We start from the raw sequence: 23,802 nt of genomic DNA, 5'->3' as shown, positions 1-23,802 counted from the left end.
GCACCAATCTTAAGTCAATGTAGAAAAGGCTTAAAATAGATAGAACACAGCTTTCTGACAATAATAAAGAAACTTATGGAGGAAGTATGGACACATCATAATATATTCTTCCACTTACTCCCCCCTCTTGTGGTGATAAATGTCATTACAGAAGTATTGGTGGCAAGATAATTGTTTACAAAAACCCAAGAGTCTAAAGTCTTTGGTGAATCTTGGTAGTCAGCCTTACCTGTGTAAATCACTTGTAAAAGCTGTCAAACTGTCATTGAACAAATAGTACAATAGTAGTAATAGAACACAGTGCAGGGTGACCAGAGGTTTAAGGGGGAACCAAAATCAAAATACACTGTAAAGAACCATTGAATGGGTGAATTAGGTTAATTATTTGTACTGTAAAAAACACAGGATTTCATCTGACCCATTTTAAACTGTGTTTTTTTTTTGCTTCCTGGCTTTTCAGTATTTCAAGAGAAACAACATTTCTCTTTGTAATTATTCCCCGTCATGGTCTTCCCCACTTAGTCTTCTTCAGCTGACACTCTCATTTGCCTTACAAGCTTTTCCTAGCACTGCTGTGGTTTCTTGTGGCCGTAAGTGAAATGCATTAGTGACTGCATCAGTGCCTAATGAGAATACAAAAAAACTGAAAAACAATAATAATGTTCTACACAGTAGAGCCATCACATACGGTACAGCTACTGAGCTCTATCCCACTGAATACAATAATCTTTGCAGATTCATGAACACACACTGTATTTTAATTAGACCTCTACTGTGTGAGTTGGTGGGATTATGCTAGAGCACAATAGGCTTTAAATTCAGCATTTAGCTTTGATATGGGGAAATATTATGTGCCTTGCTCTTCATTTACTTATAAAACCATTGAGTGTTAAATATCTAATTTGATAAAGTTGCAGTTGAAATTAAGTGTATTTTTGGTAATTTTATTTGTTTTGTTTTTTTTGCAGATTTTGGATCCCAGGACTGCTATGACATTCCTAGATCATTCCCTACTGAGAAAAGCTGCTCATTTGACTTCAACGAAAGCTTCAACAGCTACTTTGTAAGTGTTGCTCCAACGTTCACTGGTTTACCAACTCACAATTCTGTACAACACCATTGTCCTTTCAAGTAGCGGCTGACTGCTTAAAGATAAGTTATCGTGTTATGTCTGTGGCTGTTTGGACCATCTTGATTGTAATTGTTAATAGAGACATAACATTTTGAAATGTGCACTGACAAGTGCAACTTTTCTGCTTATAATAAAACTTTTCTCAGCTGTTCCTACAATACCCAGTACTCACTGCAAATGCTGCATTCCCATCTCTGCCCCCCGACACAGAGTAGCATCATGGGAGCAGAGATTAAAAAAAAAATCCTAGTGATGCAGGGAAAGCCATTACGTAGGGCTGCTTGATTATGGCAAAAAAAACAATCACGATTATTTTGGTCAATATTGTCATCACAATTATTTAACACGATTACTCATCGACTTTGGAAACATCATGCATTCAGAAATAAAAGGACAGTCGGCTCCAGTTGACAGTCACTCTGGAAGCATCGAGCTCGGCGAGAACTAAGCGGCAAGGTCTGGGCGAGGGGTGCTGTAAAGCCTCATCTTCACCCTGGGCCTTTCCATGTCAACCTAGAGCCGGTCGCACCGCACCACCACGGAGGAAATACGCCCACACCGAACTCGCCGTCCCCGACCTGCCGAGCGGGATGAAAATGCACCGCTGTAAAGGAAAAAGGGCTGCGCTGGATTTATAACACAATAATCACATTCTCAATATCTCAATTATCTTGTTTTTATAATCGTTGGAAGCCATAATCATAATTGAAATTTAAGAATTGCACCGCCCTACACCTACGTTTAGTATGGTATTCTGTTTTTCTTTATTGCTGCCCAATAGGATACTGCACTACTTCACAAGCAAGCCCGTTAATGCAGTGTTTCTGAGACATTTCTAACTTTTCTTTCTTTCTTTCTATTTTTTTAATCATACAAAGAAAGGACATACTCTGAAAAAAAAACAAGCACCCCATTACCCTCACCCACTACTAGCGTTTGTGCAAGAGAACAATTGTATGTACTTGAAATGAACAGTCAAAACAATGGCTACAGTCTTGTGTGATGGGGAATAATCAGATGAAACAATTCAATTATTAATACTACTTTTAGTCCCCAGGCTACTGCAGTGATGTTAGCAAAGAATATAACATCAGTTCACTTGATTGTGGATTGAAGAAACATACAGTATAAAAGAGATTACACTATTACACTGACAGTTTTATACAAAGACGTTTGTTGAATTAAACATTATTGCAGCTGACTATTGTTGCTGTTCTCGTTGTTAGCTTGATTCAGTCTTTATTCAGACTTTATTTTGCCGGCAGTTTTGCTGCATACTAGATCATATCATCATTATGGCTAGGTATGGGACGATATGAATATTTCATAGCATGATTATCCTGGCCAAAATAATTGCGATTTAACAATATTATCCCGATAATCATCACAATATGCTTAAAACACACTGGATATCACTTTACCTTACATTTTATTAAGAAAAACAAATATTTTATCGCATCACAGATGGGACACTTGAATATCCTTTTTAGTGAAAACAATCTTAAATAAGGTCATCATAAATCATAAGGTCCCCCTGCATAAATTTCACTTCTCTACCATGATAGCGAGCTAGACAGCTTTTTCAAGTCACTCGTGACGATATTCACGATTATCCTGATAATGGAAATTTGAATATTGTAATGTATGCTAGCCGGTATCAAAAACCACCTCTGCATATTTTAGTATCAGTATTTTCTTTGAGCCGATCCTAGATTGATTTTCTGCCACAGCCGTTCAGAAATGTCTCTGTGCTTTGTCAAAACCAATATCCAACACAATAAGAGAGTGTGTGTACAGATGACTGCTCAGAGCTTTGTCTGCTGATGGAGTTTCAGCCACCATCTATTTTGTAAAGATGAAGTTGAATATAATTACTGTTCCCCTGTGGCCTGAGTTTAGAGCCTCATACTAGCTCTGTCTGTCCTGTGTTTGTGAACATGTATGTTTGCCTTGTCACCCTCAGAAGAACAAAGGAATGATGCCAGTGGGCAGCCAGTCCACAGAAGAGGTAGACCAGAACTACGTACCCATGAGTGCCAACTCCCCGTCACACCATCACTCGGGCAGTTTGTCAGAGCCGATGCACGAACCGAACTATGTGCCCATGACCCCGAGCACCATGGAGTTCTCCTCCCTGGGAAAGCAGGTCCCCCCGCCCGCCCACATGGGCTTCCGCTCCAGTCCCAAGACCCCTCCTCGCAGACCAATGCTCAGTGACTGCCAGCCCCCACCTGTGGACCGAAATCTCAAACCTGACCGCAAAGGTGAGAGGACAACGGGTGTGCATGCATGTGTAGCTGTTCATAAATATTCTGTAGGTTTGTCAAATCCTTGCTACGGGGTTGATGTGTGCTGAAGTGTATTGTTGCACTAAACTTGCTTCAGTATGCTCAGTATTCCACTAATGCAACAACTGACCATGCTTTGTCTCACACTCCGCTGCTATTCTCACAGTGCTGCTGGCTCATGGTCATAAAGCCATCTGTACAACAATTTAATCATTTCCAACCATTCTCAAAGCGCTGTCTGTCTTCATCATACTTCTGTTGCCATTGTGGAAAAAATGTGTTTACTCATTTTGTCTCCCTTGGTTTGTCTGGTATACCATCATCTTCCTCTGCGCCTGTCTTTGACCAGCTTATTTCACCTCTTGATACATTAGTTTAATGCCCGCTACATCCTCTTACATCCAACACAGTAAGCTCCTTGTCAAAAGCACTTTTGTCCCGAGCTCAAGAGGCCTGTAGACCGTTTTGGAGGGGGCTGGTCCCTGTGCCATGGAGTGACCGAAGCCCGGAGTGGTCACCTCCGTCCCCTTTGTTCCCTTCATCTGAATGGAGCTCTTTGATGAAAGACCTAATAGCAAGGGGAATTACAATCTGGGCATGTTGAAAGGCTGAGTAATGGCCAAAGAGAGAAAGAGAGTTGAAGGATGTCAGGGAGACGGGGAGTCATCACGTAGGCAAACTAAAAGCCAGGGCTGTTAATGTCACTGAAGACAACAGGATATGTTATAGAGTTTTATAGTTCCCAGTGGGGAATCCTACCATGCACCATTGGTGACCTTTGAGTCAGTCATATCCAAATTTGGCATACATCATCTCTGGACTATCATGACTAAAAGTTATAAAAAGATTTGTATTACTCCAAATCATTTGGCTGCATAACTGGGAATCCCCAGTGCTCATGCAACTTGGATGTATATTGACAAACAGAGCTACTACAAGTATCTATGGTATTCATAACGCTGTATGTTAAATAATTTGTGTTATGCAGTTCATTGAACAAAGTTTATTCTTCAATATATAAACTCAAGTTAGGGGAGGAAAAATCATAGCTGCCAGTAACCAAACAATTTTCAGCAGCTCTTTTGCACAGCTGTTTTTGCCTCCTCAGGCATTTTAAACATCCAGTTTTTTTTTTAGAAATTTGTAGTTATTGGTGCAGAATTTGGGGAGGTGTCAGTATAATTCATATTTAGGCCTGCATCTTTTAATCTATAATTCCCAGATTTACCAGGCGGTAAAAAGTATGGTCTCTTTTGTAGGTTTGGCATTTTTAGACTTTCTTGCTATACTTCCTCTCTCTCATTCATATTGTCCAGCAACCCTGATTTTTCCCCCTTTTTCTTTGTTGATATTAAATTTAATTCTACCACTATTCCTTGCATCATCTTATTTGACTGTCTTCATCGTATTTGTCTGGGTTTCATTAGGAGAGCTAAGAGACAGAAGTGTAGCTACTATTTTTTTCAACAGTGTTGAAACATCTACAAACCTCCTGATTTGCCTTCCCCTTCTGATGGTATCTTATTGATGCATTTCAATTTGATTATAAAGCACTTTGTAATTGATGTAATTTGAAAGGTGCTATACAAATATAGATTATTATTATTATAGTTTAGATCGAACCCACTGCTCCCAGTACAAATGTAGTGTGCTGCTTGGCTACGTGGATCTTGGATCTGCAGCTGTATTCTGTAGTAGAAACTGCACAGGGACCAGCATTAAGCCCAGAAAAATTCAAAATATGGACACAAATCTTTTTGGCAGATGTTTTTGAATATTTTAGGTATGACATTCAGAGTGAAACTGAAATCACTATTGAGAATCACTGACATAAGATACTTTCTCTAAACTGTGTTTAAAATAGAGAGTGGATAAAACCTTTTTTTAAATAAGAAAAATATCACATGCTCTTTTTTTTGGTATATTATTCATTTCTTTATTTACCATGAGCCATGCAAAATTCCTCTCTTCTGTGGACTAATTCAACTCACTAGCAGCTATGTTCATCTTCTGTGCGCTTCTCTCTGCTTTGGTTTGTCTCAGCCGTACATTGTGAAGGCTTTGACATCTGTGGTCAAGGCCAGCAATCGGCTTTTACTTCATTGACACTATATGTGATTCCATTGATATGAATTATCTTACTTTGAGATTGGGGCACATTTCGGTTTTGCTCTTGCAGAAAAATGTTGTGATCAGTGTGTTAATGTGAGCTACAGTATGTGTCTCGTCAGTAAGTTACTTCAGATCTGTGTGTGCTCTTCTCCTCATGACATAATTTCTCAGTGTACTCTCTCAGTGCTTATACACGGCTCGTTGTGCATGCACAGCTGTGATGTCAGTCTTTGTGTGGGAAGCCGTGGTGCATGGAGTGAGGTGCATGTTGGGCAGTATGGGTCTGCTGTTGTCATGACGATCATCCTCTTGATAACTGTGCTGCACAAAAAGGTGATTGGGTGTACGTGAGAGGGTGTAGTTTTGTTGTTTGGCGAAGTCTCGTCTTTTTGCTTTGCATGGCAGGGCGGTTGTTACTGTAGGGCTCAACTGTTGTGATCACCAGAAATTCTATAATAAGCAAAGTCTTCTTTCACCAATCAGGTCAGAGTCCTAAAATAATAAGAGCAAAAGGTGTCGGTTTAGAGCGAACCGACTCTCAAACCGTAGGTGAATTCCCGAGGGGACGACGCAAGGGTAGGTACTCCACACTGAACTGCCACTGTGTTTGTGAAAACTTTCCATTCTTTGACCTGTCAATACTCCACTTCTTCTTGACTCTTTGCATGCTGTGGGATTTCTCTTGTTTCTCAGGCCTGTTGGTTCTTTAAGAGATGAACTGTGTGCATACCACTCAATTAAACCGTACCGTTTGATATTTGCGGTCTGAGATGAGCACCTCCATCCAGAACTACCCAAATAGGTTTAAGAATATAACATGGGTGTCAGAGCTGTTGCTTTGATCCAGTCTTATTTTAAATCCCAGCAGGAGGGGGATGAGCGTGCACTTCATGCACGGTGGATTGGAGTCACAACACACCTCTAAGAATAATTCTGTTACTATCACCTTACCCTAAATATCACCTCACTTTGATGTGACTACTTACATGCAGTCAACCAAATATCTTACTAACATTTCTCTTCCCAAACATTTCTTTTTGTGTTTTTTTGTTTAATATATTGTGCTTTCAAAACACACATTCAGATGTTGCAGCCACAACAGAATTATTGTCACAAAAACACTAACACGGCTCTGGAAAGTAGTCGATAGCTCTTCAGGAGGATATTGAACAATGATATCATCTAATGAAAGAGAGACTCCCATAGATGATCCCTCTCTGCTTGTGTACATACAGTATGTACTGGCAAGTATATAGTTTACAGTGTTTTAGTCCGACTCCTGTGACATTAGGCTCTGATAACATATTCACTGTTACATTGCACACATTTTTGCATTGTACATAAGGTCCGTTGTTTTCAGTTTGTATTGATTTTCACCTATTTATAGGGGGCATATCTTGAAAAGCTCACTTTTTCAGTGCTTGTGCACATACATTTGGGTATCTAGAGTGGCCACCAGCCCACAAACTGTGAAATAAGACAATCCAGTCAGTTTTTTGTGGGCTGCCTGGATCAGAAAAGATGTGATTGAACAAGCCATTCAGATTAGTATATATCACCCACAGCTTGAGAACTACCTTTGCAAAGGTGCGCCACATTTTTCTCACAAGCCAATCAGAGCAGACTGGGCTTTTTCGGGAGGGGGGCTTAAGCTGGGGACACACCAACCCGACATCAGAGAACTAGCAGTGACGAAGGCCGCCTGTTGTGTTGCCTCACGTCGCCTTTGTTTTGGCCGACAAGTTGAACCTGAATACACCACAAAGACTACAGCCGACGGCCAGTTAACACGTACGTTCTGCGCTTGCGTGAGATGAAATAACTCTCCAAACCAGCAGGCGGCGGTAGTCTGTATTTGTCATTCAAAAAGGGAAATCAGAAGACCGAGGACCACCTATATACAAGCTGTTATGATACGTACATGAAACAATGCGGCATTTGCTGACCATTTTCACTCCACTCTCACTCACCACGTAGCTTCATTCCAGATGACCATGTCGCTGTGAAAATATCCATGTATTGGAATATATGTGATGGAGATGAAAAATGAGAAGAGCCTTCTGTTTTTTTCCAATTGACTTTAACTCGTGAGCTTGCTTTCCTCACCTCCGTTTCTCTTCTCGTGCACTGATTTGTTTAAGCTGAACAGCCAATCGGAGTGATTTCTCTCACCGACGGACGCCGCCGCCGATTAAGCATTTTGAATCTGCCGAAAAACCTCCAACACAGGCAGACTAGAGCCGACAGTGCGGGACACACCAAAGAAACGTGGCTGACAGACGCTCACCGACGAACCCCAAACTGTCTGACAGCTGACCGTCGGCTTGGTGTGTCAGGGCCTTTAAAGAGACAGGCACTAAAACAGAGCATTTCAGACAGAGGGTGAATGCAGGTATATTTAGACAGACACTATGAGAACATTACAACATGTATTCATGTTCTAGTAGAAACCCAAAATACGTATTAAGTACGAACCTGGAAATGAGCATGATATGTCCCCTTTAAAGGAAGGACGTTGAACTATGTTTCACATATTTGATGTCCTCACCAATGCCCAAGTTGTTGTTTTTCTTGTATTGCTACAAAAGTCTCAGCGCAGTTTGCAGCAGACAAGATCTGCTTGTGATGAGGACATGCTTCGGATGATAGATATTGAAGGGATAAATAGGGGGAAAATGCTGCTTAATATTATTTATTGATTCAATAATTAATTTGCGAAGCAATAAATGATGCTACTAAAGAGAGTTGCTATGCAAAAGGCATACATTTAGATTTTTACCAAGATTTTTTTGTATTTTTTGTATTTTGTTTTTTTATAGCTAATTAAAAAAAATGTAAAAATAAAAAGCTTGTTTACATCTACATTCATTATGCAGTCATATGTTTAGGTCTTGATCTGCATTAGAAATAATTTTATGATTCAAAACTATTAAAATGTTAAATTATGAACACACAGGTTGATTAACTCCACATTATATACAACTTTTCTGTTATCAACCTCCTTAGCCTTGCAGTACATACATGTAGCTATGTGACTGTAGCAGTGACTGACTGGTGTGTGTACTACCTTGCTTCAGGAAGACCCGCTCCACTGGAGATAAAACCACTGCCTGAATGGGAGGAGCCCAGTACGCCTGTCCGCTCACCTGTCACACGGTCATTCGCTCGGGAGTAAGTATCTAAAACGTTCTGCAGCTTTTTTCATAGCTCTGCATTTTGCTAACAACTAAGGGCGTGTTCACACTACTACTCTGCTTTCCTTATAAAAAGAAGTTTCACTTCTTATTAGGAGGAGTGGACTGCTTTTCAAAGCTAAGAAAAATTTTACTTTTTGAGATGCACAAGGCACAGGACAATAAAAATAAATTCCTGCACTTCATCTCCAGGCGACTAAAGCAGCTGATGTTGTGGAAACGGTGCATCGCCCTAATTGCTTGTTATATTAGCAACACAAAATACAGTTGCTTTTTTGTTGTAAAATTATTATTTGTTGTGAACATTCCCTTTTGTAGTGAATACAATTAACTAAATAAGTAGGCACTAACACTTCATGCATTACTGATGTCACCTTGTGACCAAAGTAGCACTGCTCATACAAACCAGTCTGGGTTATGCCTCAGAGTTACATTATTCTGAATGCAGTTTGTTGTCTTATCTGGGATGAGGTCTGCTCCTGTGCTTTGTGCTGCAGGGACTCCTCTGGCTGCAGTGGTTTATAGCTGTTATGTCTGTATTATATTTTGTGTTCACCAGAGACTGTATTTGTCTGGAAGTCGGTGTGTAAACATTGTGAATGCTGCTCAGTTTCTCTAGGTTTCCAATGCCAACGAGACCCCCGTCAGTGCATAGTACGGCCTCCAGCACTGACTCCGAGGACTGTGATGAGAATTATGTAGCCATGGTCTCTAATATGTCCACAGATGAACCAGTATGTAACACACAACTATCCTCTGATATAAGAAGTTGCATGATAATCAAATCTACAGAAAATAACGTGCTAAATGTCTAATTTGATTTTTTATTGTGATGTGTTTTTTTGTGGTTTGTTGAAAGTATTTTAAATCATGATTATGTCTGAAATTTACAAACAGATGGATCATAAATACAACACAGTTTGTAAAAGGCAGACAAAGTTGTCAGGGTTGAACACCATGCAAGCGTAGTTGTTGTACAGAAAGTTGCTCCTCTCCCGAAGGCATACATTAGTGTGGACAAATTACTGGTTGCTGCAGACGGACTCCTCGCCACTTCAACTCTTTTCTTTTTCAGTTTCCTCTTGTTCTGCCGCTCTGCTTTCTTTATTCTCTATTTTTTGTTCTTTTGCTTTTCAGGTATTGAGTTCTTTAAAAAAAAAAAAAAGCTTGTTTTGTCAAAGCAGTACCCTTACTGTAGTTCAAAAGATCCCTTTTTGTTATTTCGACATTGGTTGAAATGGAATTAAAATGAGGTGTCTTTTAGTCATTCAGTAATGCCTGCGGAAACAGGCACAATTGGCTTATGTACCCAGAATAACATTGGGTACATCAGCCATACTCTGATAGGATAATATTTCTGTCATCGGGGATTCTTTCTCTCACAGTTTGGGTATTAGATGTACCATTTTCCTATTTTTCCTTGCTGTAACAATTTAACTTTTTCCAACATTTGCTTCGATATACTTCCTGTTCTTTCATCACACGTGTTCATTTCTTTCTCCCTAGTTCCTCATTTCTTTGGCTTCACCAGACTCTGGCTTCATCCATTTTCTTTTTTCCTGCATTTTGTTCTTGACCATCTGCTGTGTTTTTCCTTTGTCACTGCTTCCCTCTCGCTCTGTGTAGAGAGGAGTCCTTCTACTGCACAGTCCCCATCACCCCTGTAAAGAGGGAGGTGGAGGAACTTGACACCATAGAGGAGGTGAGCAGGGTTGCCAGGTTAGACATGCATGGCCTGCCCTGTCAGACGTTTCAGGTGTTATCATTAGATCAGACATTCAGCAACTACATAGTGCATACTTTGCTGTGCTTTTATCACTCCCCTACACCAGCTAGAAAACTGTGGCTTGGATACAGTTTGCAGTGATTTTTTTAGATCACTTTTAGCATGTCCTAGTTGTGTCACCATCCTAGATCTAATAACTCCACCCTACTTGTAGTAAGAAATTAACACTACCTATAGGTCCAATACGTACTTTAGTGTTGTCACAATACCAGAATTTTGACTCTTTTTTTTTTTTTTTTACTAACACTAAAGCTCTATCCTTAATTTAAATTTGATGTTAAGATATCAAAAAGAAAGGAAAACACAAAGTGATGTCACTGACCCACTGCTTTATTCAATAGAACAATTTGGAAAGCACCTTAAAATAAACAACAACACAACACAAACTCTGCAATCAGAACAAGTACAAAAAACTTTTCAGAATTCAAATTAGATTATGTAAAAAATCTTTGCAAAATTATTTGTTTTTCATTGGACAGCTTTGAAGCAACTGGAGTTTTGGCATGTTGGTTTGGTGCCCATCGTTGTTGGCTGTATCAGCAAAATTATGCATTCATGCTTCAGCAAATCTGGTGTCTGTTTGATCGGACAAGCTAGATGAAAAGATGTTCACTGATTGTTCACTGATTAAACAAATCTATTCTTATAACGAAATGATGATCAACTTCATCTTAGTTGTACTATTATTCACTTCTTGCTCCAGTTCTGACAACTAGTTTACATGAACCTAGTGTACACAGGAATTTTGGGTTAATTGTAGGGCTGAACAGTTAATCGAAATTTTATTGAAATCGCAATATTGCCGCAATTTTCAAGTCGTAGGAGGCGCAATATTTGTTAGGTGAAATAGGTGTCAAAATACCATTTTAGATTAAATATTGTGGTGCAGCAGAGATGTCCTGGCCTACACATCATATTCTACAGACTTTATTAAAACATCTTTGTTTGGTACAGATCCCCGCAAAAATCACACCATAATTATTTTTTCAATGAAAATGAGAACAATGATGAAAAAATATATAATTTCCTCTAATATTGCAAATCATATCGCAATATCAGTGAAAAATAATCTGAATTAGATATTAGCCTTAGTTAATTGTCTATTGAAATCCTCTTCTTCATCCTGCGATGAAAATGTTCCAGTCTACAAACCATCCGTACCTGTATGCTCATCCTCTGAAGTTGAGTTGAATGCAGTTTGGGCTCGCAAAACATGCTTTGTGAAAGTACCAACTTTTTGGGAAATCAAATCAGTCAAATCTCTTTGCAATATTAGCAAACAAATGTTGGTTAATGTGACAATGCTAGATTGTATTAAAATGTGAGCTTTGTTTCACTGACACTGCCTCAGTGTTCCTCTTCTGTCAATAAAAGCATCCTTTCCTGGCTTGTCTAGAACATGAAGCTTGGTGCCCCCATGACCACGGATGGTGGGAGCAGCCCGATGGTGAAACTGAAGGGAGACAAACAGGTGGAGTACCTGGATTTGGATCTTGACCCCGGCAAGTCTACCCCACCTAGGAAGGTAGGAATTTATCAGCCCCCACATCATTTAAACAGAATAAATACATACAAGAAGATAATTAACGAGAAAACAAACAACCAGACAACAACAGAACACAGTTAAAAACAGTTACATTCAAGAGCGGTGAAGTTGTAATCATGGTTTTAAATGGACATATAGGTACAATGGTGTTAAGTTTTAATGTGTGTTGTAAAATGTTTCAAGCATAGAAACAGAATATAGGAGTAGAACAGACATTCCCTTTCAAGTCAGGATGGTTGGAGCGGCTCTTATTTTATTTCTGTGGTTCCAAGTTTGTGTAGCACAAACGGCAAAAGCAGTTACCCCAAATTTAGTGTTTGTACGCCGGACTTCAAGCGTTAGCCAATCACTTCAACGAGTCAAATAGTGACTATAGGACCAAATTGATAAGGACGTGATGTATGGCGGCAAGTTCCCATTAAGGGCTTTATAAATAATTATTACACGGCTGTGTTGAATACTCAATTCTGATTGGTCAATCACAGCGTTTTACAGTCTGTTATTTCTTTATAGCAGACCTTTGCTATGTATAACAGACCGTTGCTATGTATAGCAGACCGTTGCTATGTATAGCAGACTGTTGCTATGGGCGCAGCTCTGATGTCGGACTCTGGCAGACCGTTTTTGTGTCAAATTATTGATTTCTTAAGTAAGTAGCCGTGTAATAAGCGGGATAATGTAGTACTAGCGAGTCATCGTTGTGAAAGAAACCCCGACAGGGCGATGCCGCACGACATGTACAGCGAGCCAATGACCGGCTCACTGTACATTATCCCTTATATAAAAACCAATGTCTATCACGTCTTACTGTTAGAGAGGCCCACCCAACTTTTTCATACAAGATGCAATGATGAGTAGAATAACTGTCACCGGTAACACATCTTTAGACGGTTTAAGAGTGGAGGCCGAGGCGTGTCTATAGATAATGTCACCATAATCCAAGACAGACAAGAAGAAAGCCTCAATTATTCGCCTCCTACTGAACATAGGACAATTAGCTCTGTTTCTGTACAAATATCCAATAATTTTGTCATAGCTTGCTGACAAGTGTGTCACTTTGAAATTTAAATGTAAGTTTTGGATGCAGTCCGATCCCAAGACATTTATACTCTTATCAATACGACGTCCGTTCCATGTGTTCACAAGTCAGTTTAAAGGAACTTTAAGACCGACCTTTTGCATGTTTTTGTTCTTCAGATGAAAAGCAATGGAACTGGAATTGCAGTGTCGGATGAGCGTGTTGACTACGTGGTCGTGGACCAGCAACGGACGCAGGCCCTTAAGAGCACCCGGGAGGCCTGGAACGATGGCCGCCAATCCACAGAGACAGACACCCTTTCCAAGGGACCCAAGTGACCCGGTTGTCCCAACCGCCAACCCACCCTCCAAACCCCCAAACCGTTGGGCCTTTTACACTAGTGTGAGCTCTGGTTTGTGCTTTGGGACGGTCCAGCAGTCACGTTCCACCTCAGCAAGATCCTTAATGTGTAGGGCCAGTGGAGCTTCATAGCCACTCAACTGTGTTTAGTTTACACTGCTGTCACAGGCCTAGAGCAGCACTGTGTGTACAGTTGTAGGAAGGGGTGTGAGCCAGGAATAAGCTGTATGCAGTATGAAAGCAGGTGGAATGACTGGACTTGTCTTCGGGGTTCGACTCACAAACTTTGAACATTCGCTGCCTCCTTTATTGGATTAGAGTTTTTTTTTTTTGTACTGTTCACCTTTCAATGGCCGGTGGGCTGATCTACAGTTAACATTTCCTTAAATTATAATGCTGTTTGATGTTGTTTTGGAGTGTAAATGAAATCACTTGATAACATGATCAGAATACTTTATCAATGCAACACTCTACTACCGAGCATAGCTGGTTAACAGTGTTGATTTTTTAGTTCCTCCTGTTTGAGCAGAGTGACGTTTCCAATGTCACAGGTCAGTCATGAGTCAGTTCGTTTGGATGGCTGAGACTCACCCTGATCTGTGTGTAAGGCCCTGTTCAGACCTGGCATTAACATGCGTCCTGAGTGATTCGATCACTAGTGGACAGCTCAAAGTACGTCTGCTCGCTCCTGGCATTAGAATACGACTCCACATGCGTCTCCAGTGACCACTTGTGATCGGTTCTCACGTCCTAGCAAATAAACACGTAGTAAACACATGACTAATACAGCAGACGTTTGTGACGTAATATTACAGGAATGCCAGTAGTAATATCCTACATATTTGTGAATTTGGGTACATTTTATTAACATCAAAATAAAAGATTATTGTGATGCTGCTGACAGCGCTACCTTTGCCAGGCAAGAGCAGGTACAGAGCTTCAGAGAGCCGGGGATGAGAGAGAGCGAGCGGGCCGGCGGGTCTCAGCTCCGTGCAGAGCACCGGAACAAAAACATGGACACGTCTCCAACAGTATGATAATAATGCACTTCGCGTGCCTAATCTGTAGATATGTAGCCTATAGATAATATAGAAATATTTTGATAAAATACAGTTTTACCGACAGGATACAGTAGAGCACAGAGGCCATTTCCATACTGTGAGGCAGACCAGTGCTCGCGTCTGTTCGTCTATTGACATGAGGAGCGCAGAAACCCGCAGATCCCAGCGGCACGTCAGTTGAGTAGGCGGTCCTTAATGTGGCCCAGGACACATTTACGTATACACTGCTTAAAGAATGTGGCCATATGTGGCCCAGACCACCTCTGAATGTGGTCTGAGCGATCCGATCTCAATGCGTCTTGGGTGCGTTCACAACTGTACTTAGTGCTGTCCAGTTGTGATCGGATAGCTCTGAACAGGGCCTGAGGCAAACTTCAAACCTGATCCCCAAGATAACCCAGTACGACAGAATTTCATCGTTTTATTACCTTTTTCTTTCAATGCAAAAGGCAGTTGAACTCGTTCGTTTTACATGTAACCAAGTGCTCAATTTAAGCTTTGGATTCACTCAAGGTTTAATCCACTGAACATGATTTGATTTCCATTTACTTTGTACGTGGAGATGCTTCAATCTGTTATAATGGAAGTGCAAAGACTGTACAAAAGTGTTATGTATATAAACAGGAAAAGTGTCCTTTATTTGTATGGAATATCCAGCGTGTTTGACTCGAAGGTATGTGGATTCTGCAGGGTAGAATCCTGTGCCTGTCTTAGGTGGTATCAGGACTTGTGATTAATGAATGAATTACTGTGAGTTTTTAAGAGAACGTGACAGGTTTTTCTATAAGTTATGCAAAGGTATCAAACTTAGGCTAGAGAGAGAAAATCAGGTACTTATAATACAACTATCCATTTCTAATTTATTTCTCACGTTATTTCATCAGGTGGATGTCATGTTCACTTTTAGCTCAGTATTCTTGATTCATATGGAGGAACTTTTGCTAAAGTCTGTTAAAAATGCTTAGTTTGACAAGCGCCGGTCAATTACTTTCACAAGTTCATTGATATTCCTCATTTCTCTCTCGTCTTAGGTTTAATTTATTTCAAATTGAACTGGCATACAGTTTTTGGGAAATTGACTTCCTCATGTAGTCAACTTGATACACCTTTTATAGACAGTGAAAACGTCTTTTTGTCTGCATAAATTTGTGCTTTACTAACCTGTGAACTCTCACTCAGAAGTCCCAAGCATGTGCTACCACAAGATAAAATCATTGCTGTACATATTTTGCCATCAATTAGATTAACATGTATCATTTGAAAAATGTGCCTAATAAGTCATCTTCATTCTACTTCACTCTTTCCTCATTGCAGTCTCTTTGTGATACGGACTGCAAAGCTGATGATGCTTTATCTTTTTTAATGAATCTCGACAGAAAATGTAAATTTTAAAAGTGGACTAAATAAAATCCAACCTCTTATGCATGTGTTGTCTTTCTTCAATATGATTTCCATTATGATTAGGAAATCTGAATGGAAAAGAGAAGGTGAAGAAATGGAATAGGAAATAAAAAAAAAAAACAATGTTAATGTAAGATTATGTAGATCATGTCCTGTGTGTGATCCATGTTTTTTTTTGTTGCACAAGGCGAGACACATATGATTGATATAATATGGAAATATGTACTTTTTCTAAAATAAAAAAAAGACTTGCTCCTGCACACACTTTTCTCTGCTTTATTACTCAACGTTTCGGTCAACAAGGACCTTCATCGGGACATTAAAAACGTGTTGACCGAAACGTTGACTAATAAAGCAGAGAGAAGTGTGTGCGGAGCAAGTCATTTTTTTTATTTTTTTTAAAGTACATATTGGAGGGGATCAACTCCCAGCATGTTTTCCTCTCCTTGAAGATAATATGGAAATATGACATCAAGAATAATTAGATTTATATAGTTGTAAACATAATTCAGGTATATATAAATAAATAAAATGCTAAGGCAGGATGCAAGATAAGCAAGGAGATTTATGTCAATTCCGGTTGCCATCTTTGTGTAATAGCGAGGGACGGTAGAAGCTACAAGGGAAACTCTCGCGAGATCGTGTAGGTCAGGCACTGATCTCGAGATTTCGCTATTTGTGCTTAGTTTACTAGCTTAACTCATAACTTCCAACTTAACTTAAGTTTGTCAAAGTAACATGTTATAGTAACATGAAGTTACATGATGCAGCAAATGGATTATGTTGTGTTCCACTTTGCACAGAAGAACCTGTAAATGTCTTCAAAACACACTGGTAAGTGTTAATATATATTATATTGTTAGCATTAGCATTAGCATCATCTTAACTCACTCCTTGACTCACATGTTCCGTTATCCAGCGTTAATACAACAATGTAAGTCTCAAACTGAACCTGCTTCATCAGTCTTGTTGTTTAGGTTTCGTTATATTAAAGTTTACAAGAGCTAACTGGCTCATTAGCTCCGTTAGCTCACATTAGCGGCTAACGGTAGCTAACAGCTAGGTAGCTAAAGTCTTTGACCTTGGAAATGACCTTTAGAAGTTTGACTAAATCATCTCAACTCAAAGGCTAACTTTGTTGTTCAAATGACCCATGCATCTAATATTTGAGGATAGCAATGCATTTTATGATATTATCTATTCAATTGGCTATGAGTAATCTCAGGAACATTTATTATATTATTATTCTGCACTATATTCACTTTTAACAGTCTCTTCTGCACTATATTCACTTTTAACAGTCTCTTCTGCACTATATTCACTTTTAACAGTCTCTTCTGCACTATATTCACTTTTAACAGTCTCTTCTGCACTATATTCACTTTTAACAGTCTCTTCTGCACTATATTCACTTTTAACAGTCTCTTCTGCACTATACTCACTTTTACTTTGTACTTTGCACTACTAACTTTTTTACTGCCTTTTTACTAACATGTTTTGCCCTATGGAACTGTGATGCTGGAAACTTGAATGTCCCTCTGGATCAATAGTTACCATCTATCTATCTATCTATCTATCTATCTATTAAGGGAGGTGACAGAGACCTATTATATCCTAAATCACACCACTGTGAAAGCTAACTTTACAACACCATATCTGGAAAGTTCAGCTTGAAAGATCATTTTTGACTTTGGAAATCTCCATGAGAGCATGACAGTCTTTGTGTTAAGCTTTATTTGTCAAAAATATTTGTAAAGTTGTGTTCATGGTGATCTTTGCAGATGTAGCAGTGCTCCTCCAGTGTAAACTACACTGCTAAAGTGTCAAAGGAACTAAGATAAGATAAGATAGTCCTTTTATAAGTCCCACAATGGGGCAATGTGCAGTGTACAGCAGCAAAGGGGATAGTGCAAAAAACAAGATGCATCAGCTAACACAGTAAAAAAAAGAGCTAAACAAAGTGTAACAAAATATGAACCATTTAAATAAAAGGAAGTATAAAAATAGGAGCAGTATATACAGTATTGACAATAAACAGACTATTAACAAAATTGCACAAGTGGAAAATTATATTGCACAGTGAGAATGAATGCATGAATGAATGAAATCCCACCTGAAAATATCAGGTTATTGTCAGTTTTTGGTGTGTAAGTGGTCTACTGGGAGCAGTGCTGGTTGTGGAGTCTGACGGCTGCTGGAAGGAAGGACCTGCAATAGCACTCCTTCACACACTTTGGGTGGAGCAGCCTGTCGAACTATAATGGTTTTCATCCATGTGGTTTTGCATCTGCATTAAAGGAGAATTTTGTGTAGTTTCACCCTTGCCTTCACTATTCCTCGTTTTTGCTTGTTTTTTCCCTGAAGAGCTTCTTACAGCTCATTGTCTTGCGAGAGATACCCTCAAACTGACATCTAGCCAAGCGTCCAAAGGCCAGAATATCAATTTAAAGCTTGGGTCACCTTGCACATAAACCCAAATCTCTGTCATTTCCTGTTTTTTTAGTCTTACTCAACTGACCACTAGATGGAGCTGTTGTTTGAAGAACTATATGGCTCTCCTTTGCCTATATGCTTTCCCTTTTGCCCACACCCCTTTCAGTGCAGTCACTTCTCCTGACATGCTCCTGTCTGAGGCTCTGCAGTGCTGTGGCAGCCTAAATTACATTTACAATTTCTTCACCATGAACTTTACCGGCCAAGGTGCTGTTCTCCTGGGTTACTGCAGTGAAGCCATGGACAACAAAGGCCTTTGAAATCCATCAGTTTGTAATTTAGATGGGTTTTTTTTATAGCTCAGATTTCCATATGTGGCTGTTTGTATGCACAGTGAGATGATTCACTAGTGTTTGCCTAACATACAGTATCTAATGCCGTGGTCCGTCCACTGGAAGGATGCTTACAGGGTTTCTTCAAGGTGCTATCACAAGGATTATTTTGGGTTAAAGCATTGGATTTTTTTTCACTTTTTGTACTAACCAAGGCTCAAAAATCCCCTCATTATTTTTCCTAAAACACTACATTATTGCAAATCTGTGTGTCACATTCTGCTGCAGTCCTTCAGATAAAGTATTTTTTTCTCGCAAAATACGGGGGTGGTTATCCTTTTGAGCAAAGGTTCTCATAGTGGGATCCAGAGACCCTCAGAGATTCCTTATTCTCTTTTTTGCATGACAAATAGGGGTGAGCACCAACTGTTATTAAATTAAGTTACTAAATCAACAGTAATTTGATCATAAATCACAAAAAATCGGAAGCCCTTTGCATCTCTTTGAGGGTGTTTGACATGAAAATGTTCAAGAACCTGTACAGGTGTACATGAGCGTGCATGTATGCATAATTTGTTTTTGTAGTGTTGTTATCTGTACCAGGTCCCTGTGCTACGAAGCCAGTTCCAACATACCCAGAGTCAACCCAGGGTTTCTCAATCTGGATATAAGCACGTTCACATGAAAGGAGTGGTGTTTGCGGCATACGACCAATCACAAACATGGACAAGTCTACTGTCAGCAGAGCGGCATATCATGCAAACGTAGAGTAAACTATAATATTCTACAAATGCGAAGAAGTTAAACACATAATCCAGACAAAAAATAACACAGTTGAAGCTGCCAGATGCAGGAAGGACCGCTGGCAAAAGAGAAAAATGGCCAATGTGTGAATGCGTAAATTAACAGACTTCTAATATCACTGTCTCATCTAGAGCACGAGTAGATCTTACTATAATTACTTTGTGTATTCTGTTAAATACATTTAATGCTTGCAGAACAGAATAGAAGTATAGACGTTTCTTCATTATTCCCTTTGGTGTTGGGGTGTGTTTGACAATTTAACCTTTTTTCAGCTGTGTCCCCGACTCAGACGGTGTGAAACAGACTTGAGAACAAATAAAAAATAAATCTAAAAATATAATCAAAGCGGGATGCAGGCTTACTTTCATACGCCAGCTGTCCTCTCTGCATTTGGCAGTTTAAACTGTGTTGCTTTTAGCCTGGATTATGACTGTAACTTTATTATCTTACGATTCACGCACCAAGTTTTGATTGGTCAGCAGGCGTTTTATCTGGAACAAAACCTGCTCCGAAGCAGGTTAGGTGTTCAGCATCAGTTACCATGGCGATCTACCCCGGTAAGAAGTGAACCAACGCTGTAGGACTGAAAACCAAGGGTTAAACCTGAAGTTACCTCGCTAACCCCAAATCCTGCTTGGTAGTACAGGCCTTATGTGCGTCCCATTTTATCCTTGATATTGATGATGTATGTCTACTGACGTAAACATCTCAGCCAGCTTATTATCGAATATATTTATGGTTACAATACAGGCCTCTAGAAATGTAACATATGGGCTGACTGGCTTCACAGTCACATTTAATCCCATTAAATCTGTAGTACTCCACATCACGAGATATACTCCATCCTACATAAGTCTTTCATTGCACTGGCTTTTAATTTCTTTGTACATGACCTTATTAAAGCTCATATATGGATAGGATTATATTTGCTACAGCAGATTGTAAAATGTTGCCATGAGGTGGCTTCGTGCTTTGTTGAAATGGAAAGTTTTCATGCCGCTGTCAGACGTGGCTAACGGGATGACAGGTTAACATATGCCACTTGACAGGTTTTGACTCATTTTCTTTTTGAATTGGTACTTTTTTCAGTGCTCATGAGAATGGCTGTTTTACACGCTTGATGTGTGAGAACTAGATTACTGGAAATGTCATCATCTAGGGCTATGCCAGGGTTATTTTCATCTCATGCTTGACCTTGGGACCTGAAGAACATCTCTTCATCTGTGAACACGAGTTTAAGGCTGCTTTAAAAAAAAAAAGTATACTGTGTTTTATAATAATTTCAGCTATCATTTATTACTTTCTCAGCTCTCTTTTTCTCAACAGCATCATTTGATAGAAATGGAAAAGCAAGAACTACTTGTTCAAATCCATAGTAAAGCTAGTGAAAAGATACTGGCATCATATAAAACTGTTAACTTATGAAACTAAGAAAACTAGTGAATCCATTGGTACTAACCATGTCATACTAGCTCGTCGGGAAGGAGGCTAAATAATGCTCTAAACTTGCGCTAAATTTTGGCGAGGAAAAACTGGCGCTGCCATTTTCAAAGGGGTCCCTTGACCTCTGACCTCAAGATATGTGAATGAAAATGGGTTCTATGGGTACCCACTAGTGTCCCCTTTACAGACATGCCCACTTTATGATAATCACATGCAGTTTGGGGCAAGTTATAGTCAAGTCAGCACACTGACATACTGACAGCTGTTGTTGCCTGTTGGGCTTGAGTTTGCCATGTTATGATTTGAGCATATTTTTTATGCTAAATGCAGTACCTGTGAGGGTTTCTGGACAATATTTGTCATTTTTTTGTGTTGTTAATTGATTTCCAATAATAAATATACACATAAAATCTTGCGATTAATCATAATTAGATATTTTAATCGATTGATTGACAGATCTATAGTTTATATAATAAAAGATTGATATTTGACTTCCGTGTACTGACATAATATTGACATGCAAAGTATCGTGATAATATGCTGTATCCATTTTTTTCACCCACCCCCTCTCTCTCTCCTGATCAGTGGTAATGGCTCTATTTGCAAGAAACAATATGCCTCATATAAAAGGTAGCCATTTCAGCCTTTGTATTTAGATCTTTTTAAGCATATGCATCTGCTTTACAACACATGAAATATATTATCTGTCATTCGGTTAAAAGCTTAAAGCTGCTGTGAGAAAAGCTTCTTAATCACTGTCTTTGTGCCATAATGAGGCAATGTTTGAAGTTAAAGTACACCTTGAGCCTGCTCTGTTTGTTTACACGTGTGCCTCTACCTACACAGTCGTAGCTGTGTAGTGGTGCAGCCTGGGGATCCTCTATGCAGTATCGTTGGCAGTGTGTGAGTAATGGAGCAGGGAGAGAGTCTCTTAACGGGGCCAGCAGAATAATTATGAGGCGAGCTGAGAGGCTGTTCCTGGGCAGCAGGGAGCTTGTGAGCTTTATTGGGCCTCGCCTGTCCTCTTGGACCCGCTGCCTGGACTGATGGGAGCAGTCTGTAAGGTGGCCTGGGGTGCTGTCCCCAGAGGTACACATGCTCAGGGGCAACTGTTCTGTGTTTTGGCCTGAAAGCAGGTGGGAATAATGACACAAACCAACTTAAAGAACTGTGTAGTCGATGCTTCGAATGCTGTATGGGTGGTGATTTGAACAAGAAAATTGCAATGTGCTCTTGTCGACAAAATCCTGCTAACAACATGCCTGGTTAATTAACATCATTAGTATGAGTGAAAAGTCAGCAGTATAAGCTTCAATAAATTATGCAGATGTGTGTCATATTAATGGGCAACACACCACGAGTGTTAAAAATGAACATCCCTCAAGAGACGTGTTTGCCCTACTAGGCATCATTGGGCTTGCAGTGCAGCTAATTGATGGGGTAGTGGCAGCTGCAGGGGTCCCAGGCTGCTTACAGTTGCAGCTAGAGCGCAACCGATACCAATATCGATATTTGAGAGTTCAAAAAAATTTGATAATGATAGATTAAACAATATAATTTTATCACATAACATAGGCTAACAAACACATTTTAATGATAAAATTGCGACTAAGGTATTTGTACTGAGCGAGACATTTTACAGTTAGGAAAAAGAAGATATATAATTGCAACGCAACACATCTCAAAGATAACTTTTGGATTTCTGCACTGCAATTTCTTCTTACTTCTTACTTAAACTTATTTAGGGCTGAAAATAATATAGATTATTCTGTCAACCATATACTGGATTAATTGTTTGGTTTATAAAATGTCAGAAAATGATAAAAAATGTTGATCACATTTTCTGAAAGTCCAAGGGGACATTTTCAGATGTATCGTTTTATGTGACCAATAGCCCAAAGCCCAAAGATAGCCGTTTTACAATTGTGGAAGATGTAGTTACCAGTTTATTAGGTACACCTAGCTAGAACTAATACAGTTTAATGCAACAGCCCTACAATAAATCTTACCTTCATGATGGTTATAATTTTCAGTTTTTGTTGAAACTGTTTTATAGAGAGGGGTTGAATCAACTTTATCTTTAGTTTGAAGGCTGCAGTTTGTTGTGCTTTTGAATTGTATTGCATTATATTGAGAAGTATTTCTAATAGGGCTGAGTTAAAACAAATTTGCGTTAATGCATTATTATTGTGTTAACTTTGACAGCCCTAATTTTTTATATTTTGTCAATCACCTCTCAGTGTAACAGTACAATTCAACAGATAAAACTGTTTCAACAAAAACTGAATATTACAACCTCCATGAATGCAGGATTTATTAGATGGTTGTATTGGACTGCATTCGTTTTAGTTAGGTGTACCTTATAACTAGCAAGTGAGTGTATATGCTGATATATCTGTGATAAGCCAACACCGGCTGATAAAGTCAGCCTTAGAGGCAACGATGCACAACACCTAGTTGTCTCCAGATGTGTATTTTCATCACAAAATGAGATCACCTCAGCCCCCACAAGACGAGAGACCATGTAACTGTTACAGTAACTGTTATTCTGGAAATAATATGTTCGAGGTTTTAACCATAACTTTTGTTTGCAGCTTCCTTGTGCGGGTCTTATTTATTTTGGTGGATGTTACACAGTTGGCCAGGAAATATTTTGTTGACTTTGCTTTTTATCTGCCAATATTTCTGTCTGACTGTTGGTTGAACTCCACTCTACTTACCTGTCTCTGTGAATGAACATCCTGAATCTTGGATGTACTTCTGATCAAATGCATCTCATTACAGTACTTCCTGGCAGCCCTGAGTCATCTTTAGTTCTGTTTACCGCATCTGTCGCGCTCCCTCATCTTCCAATCCTGGCAGACAGTCTGTCATTCTTTTAACCCTCAACCC

General features: G+C 39.5%; 2 protein-coding genes across 8 annotated transcripts in view; both read left to right on the top strand.

The window, feature by feature from the left end:
• The window catches only part of gab1 (GRB2-associated binding protein 1), a 68,018-nt gene extending 52,100 nt beyond the window's left edge, over nucleotides 1-15,918 (top strand). For 5 of the 7 annotated variants that reach the window (XM_074629390.1, XM_074629393.1, XM_074629395.1 and 2 more), the window contains 7 exons: nucleotides 969-1,063; nucleotides 3,096-3,396; nucleotides 6,016-6,108; nucleotides 8,610-8,703; nucleotides 9,337-9,460; nucleotides 11,909-12,037; nucleotides 13,256-15,918. In XM_074629390.1, coding sequence (XP_074485491.1) covers nucleotides 969-1,063; nucleotides 3,096-3,396; nucleotides 6,016-6,108; nucleotides 8,610-8,703; nucleotides 9,337-9,460; nucleotides 11,909-12,037; nucleotides 13,256-13,414 — 995 coding nt within the window. In that variant the 3' untranslated portion in view covers nucleotides 13,415-15,918. The remainder of the gene's footprint in view (nucleotides 1-968; nucleotides 1,064-3,095; nucleotides 3,397-6,015; nucleotides 6,109-8,609; nucleotides 8,704-9,336; nucleotides 9,461-11,908; nucleotides 12,038-13,255) is intronic. The other 2 variants (XR_012593249.1, XM_074629391.1) reach the window with 2 other exon arrangements.
• A 645-nt stretch (nucleotides 15,919-16,563) lies between these two features.
• Nucleotides 16,564-23,802, top strand: part of inpp4b (inositol polyphosphate-4-phosphatase type II B) — a 288,174-nt gene continuing 280,935 nt past the window's right edge. The window contains exon 1 of the mRNA XM_074629389.1: nucleotides 16,564-16,732. The gene's annotated coding sequence lies outside the window, so the exon portion shown is untranslated. The remainder of the gene's footprint in view (nucleotides 16,733-23,802) is intronic.

The sequence above is a fragment of the Sebastes fasciatus genome, chromosome 3 (assembly GCF_043250625.1).
Source record: "Sebastes fasciatus isolate fSebFas1 chromosome 3, fSebFas1.pri, whole genome shotgun sequence".
In the NCBI taxonomy this organism is placed as follows: domain Eukaryota; kingdom Metazoa; phylum Chordata; class Actinopteri; order Perciformes; family Sebastidae; genus Sebastes; species Sebastes fasciatus.
The sequence above is the reverse complement of the archived record's forward strand: the minus strand, read 5'-3'. Positions and strand labels throughout refer to the sequence as shown.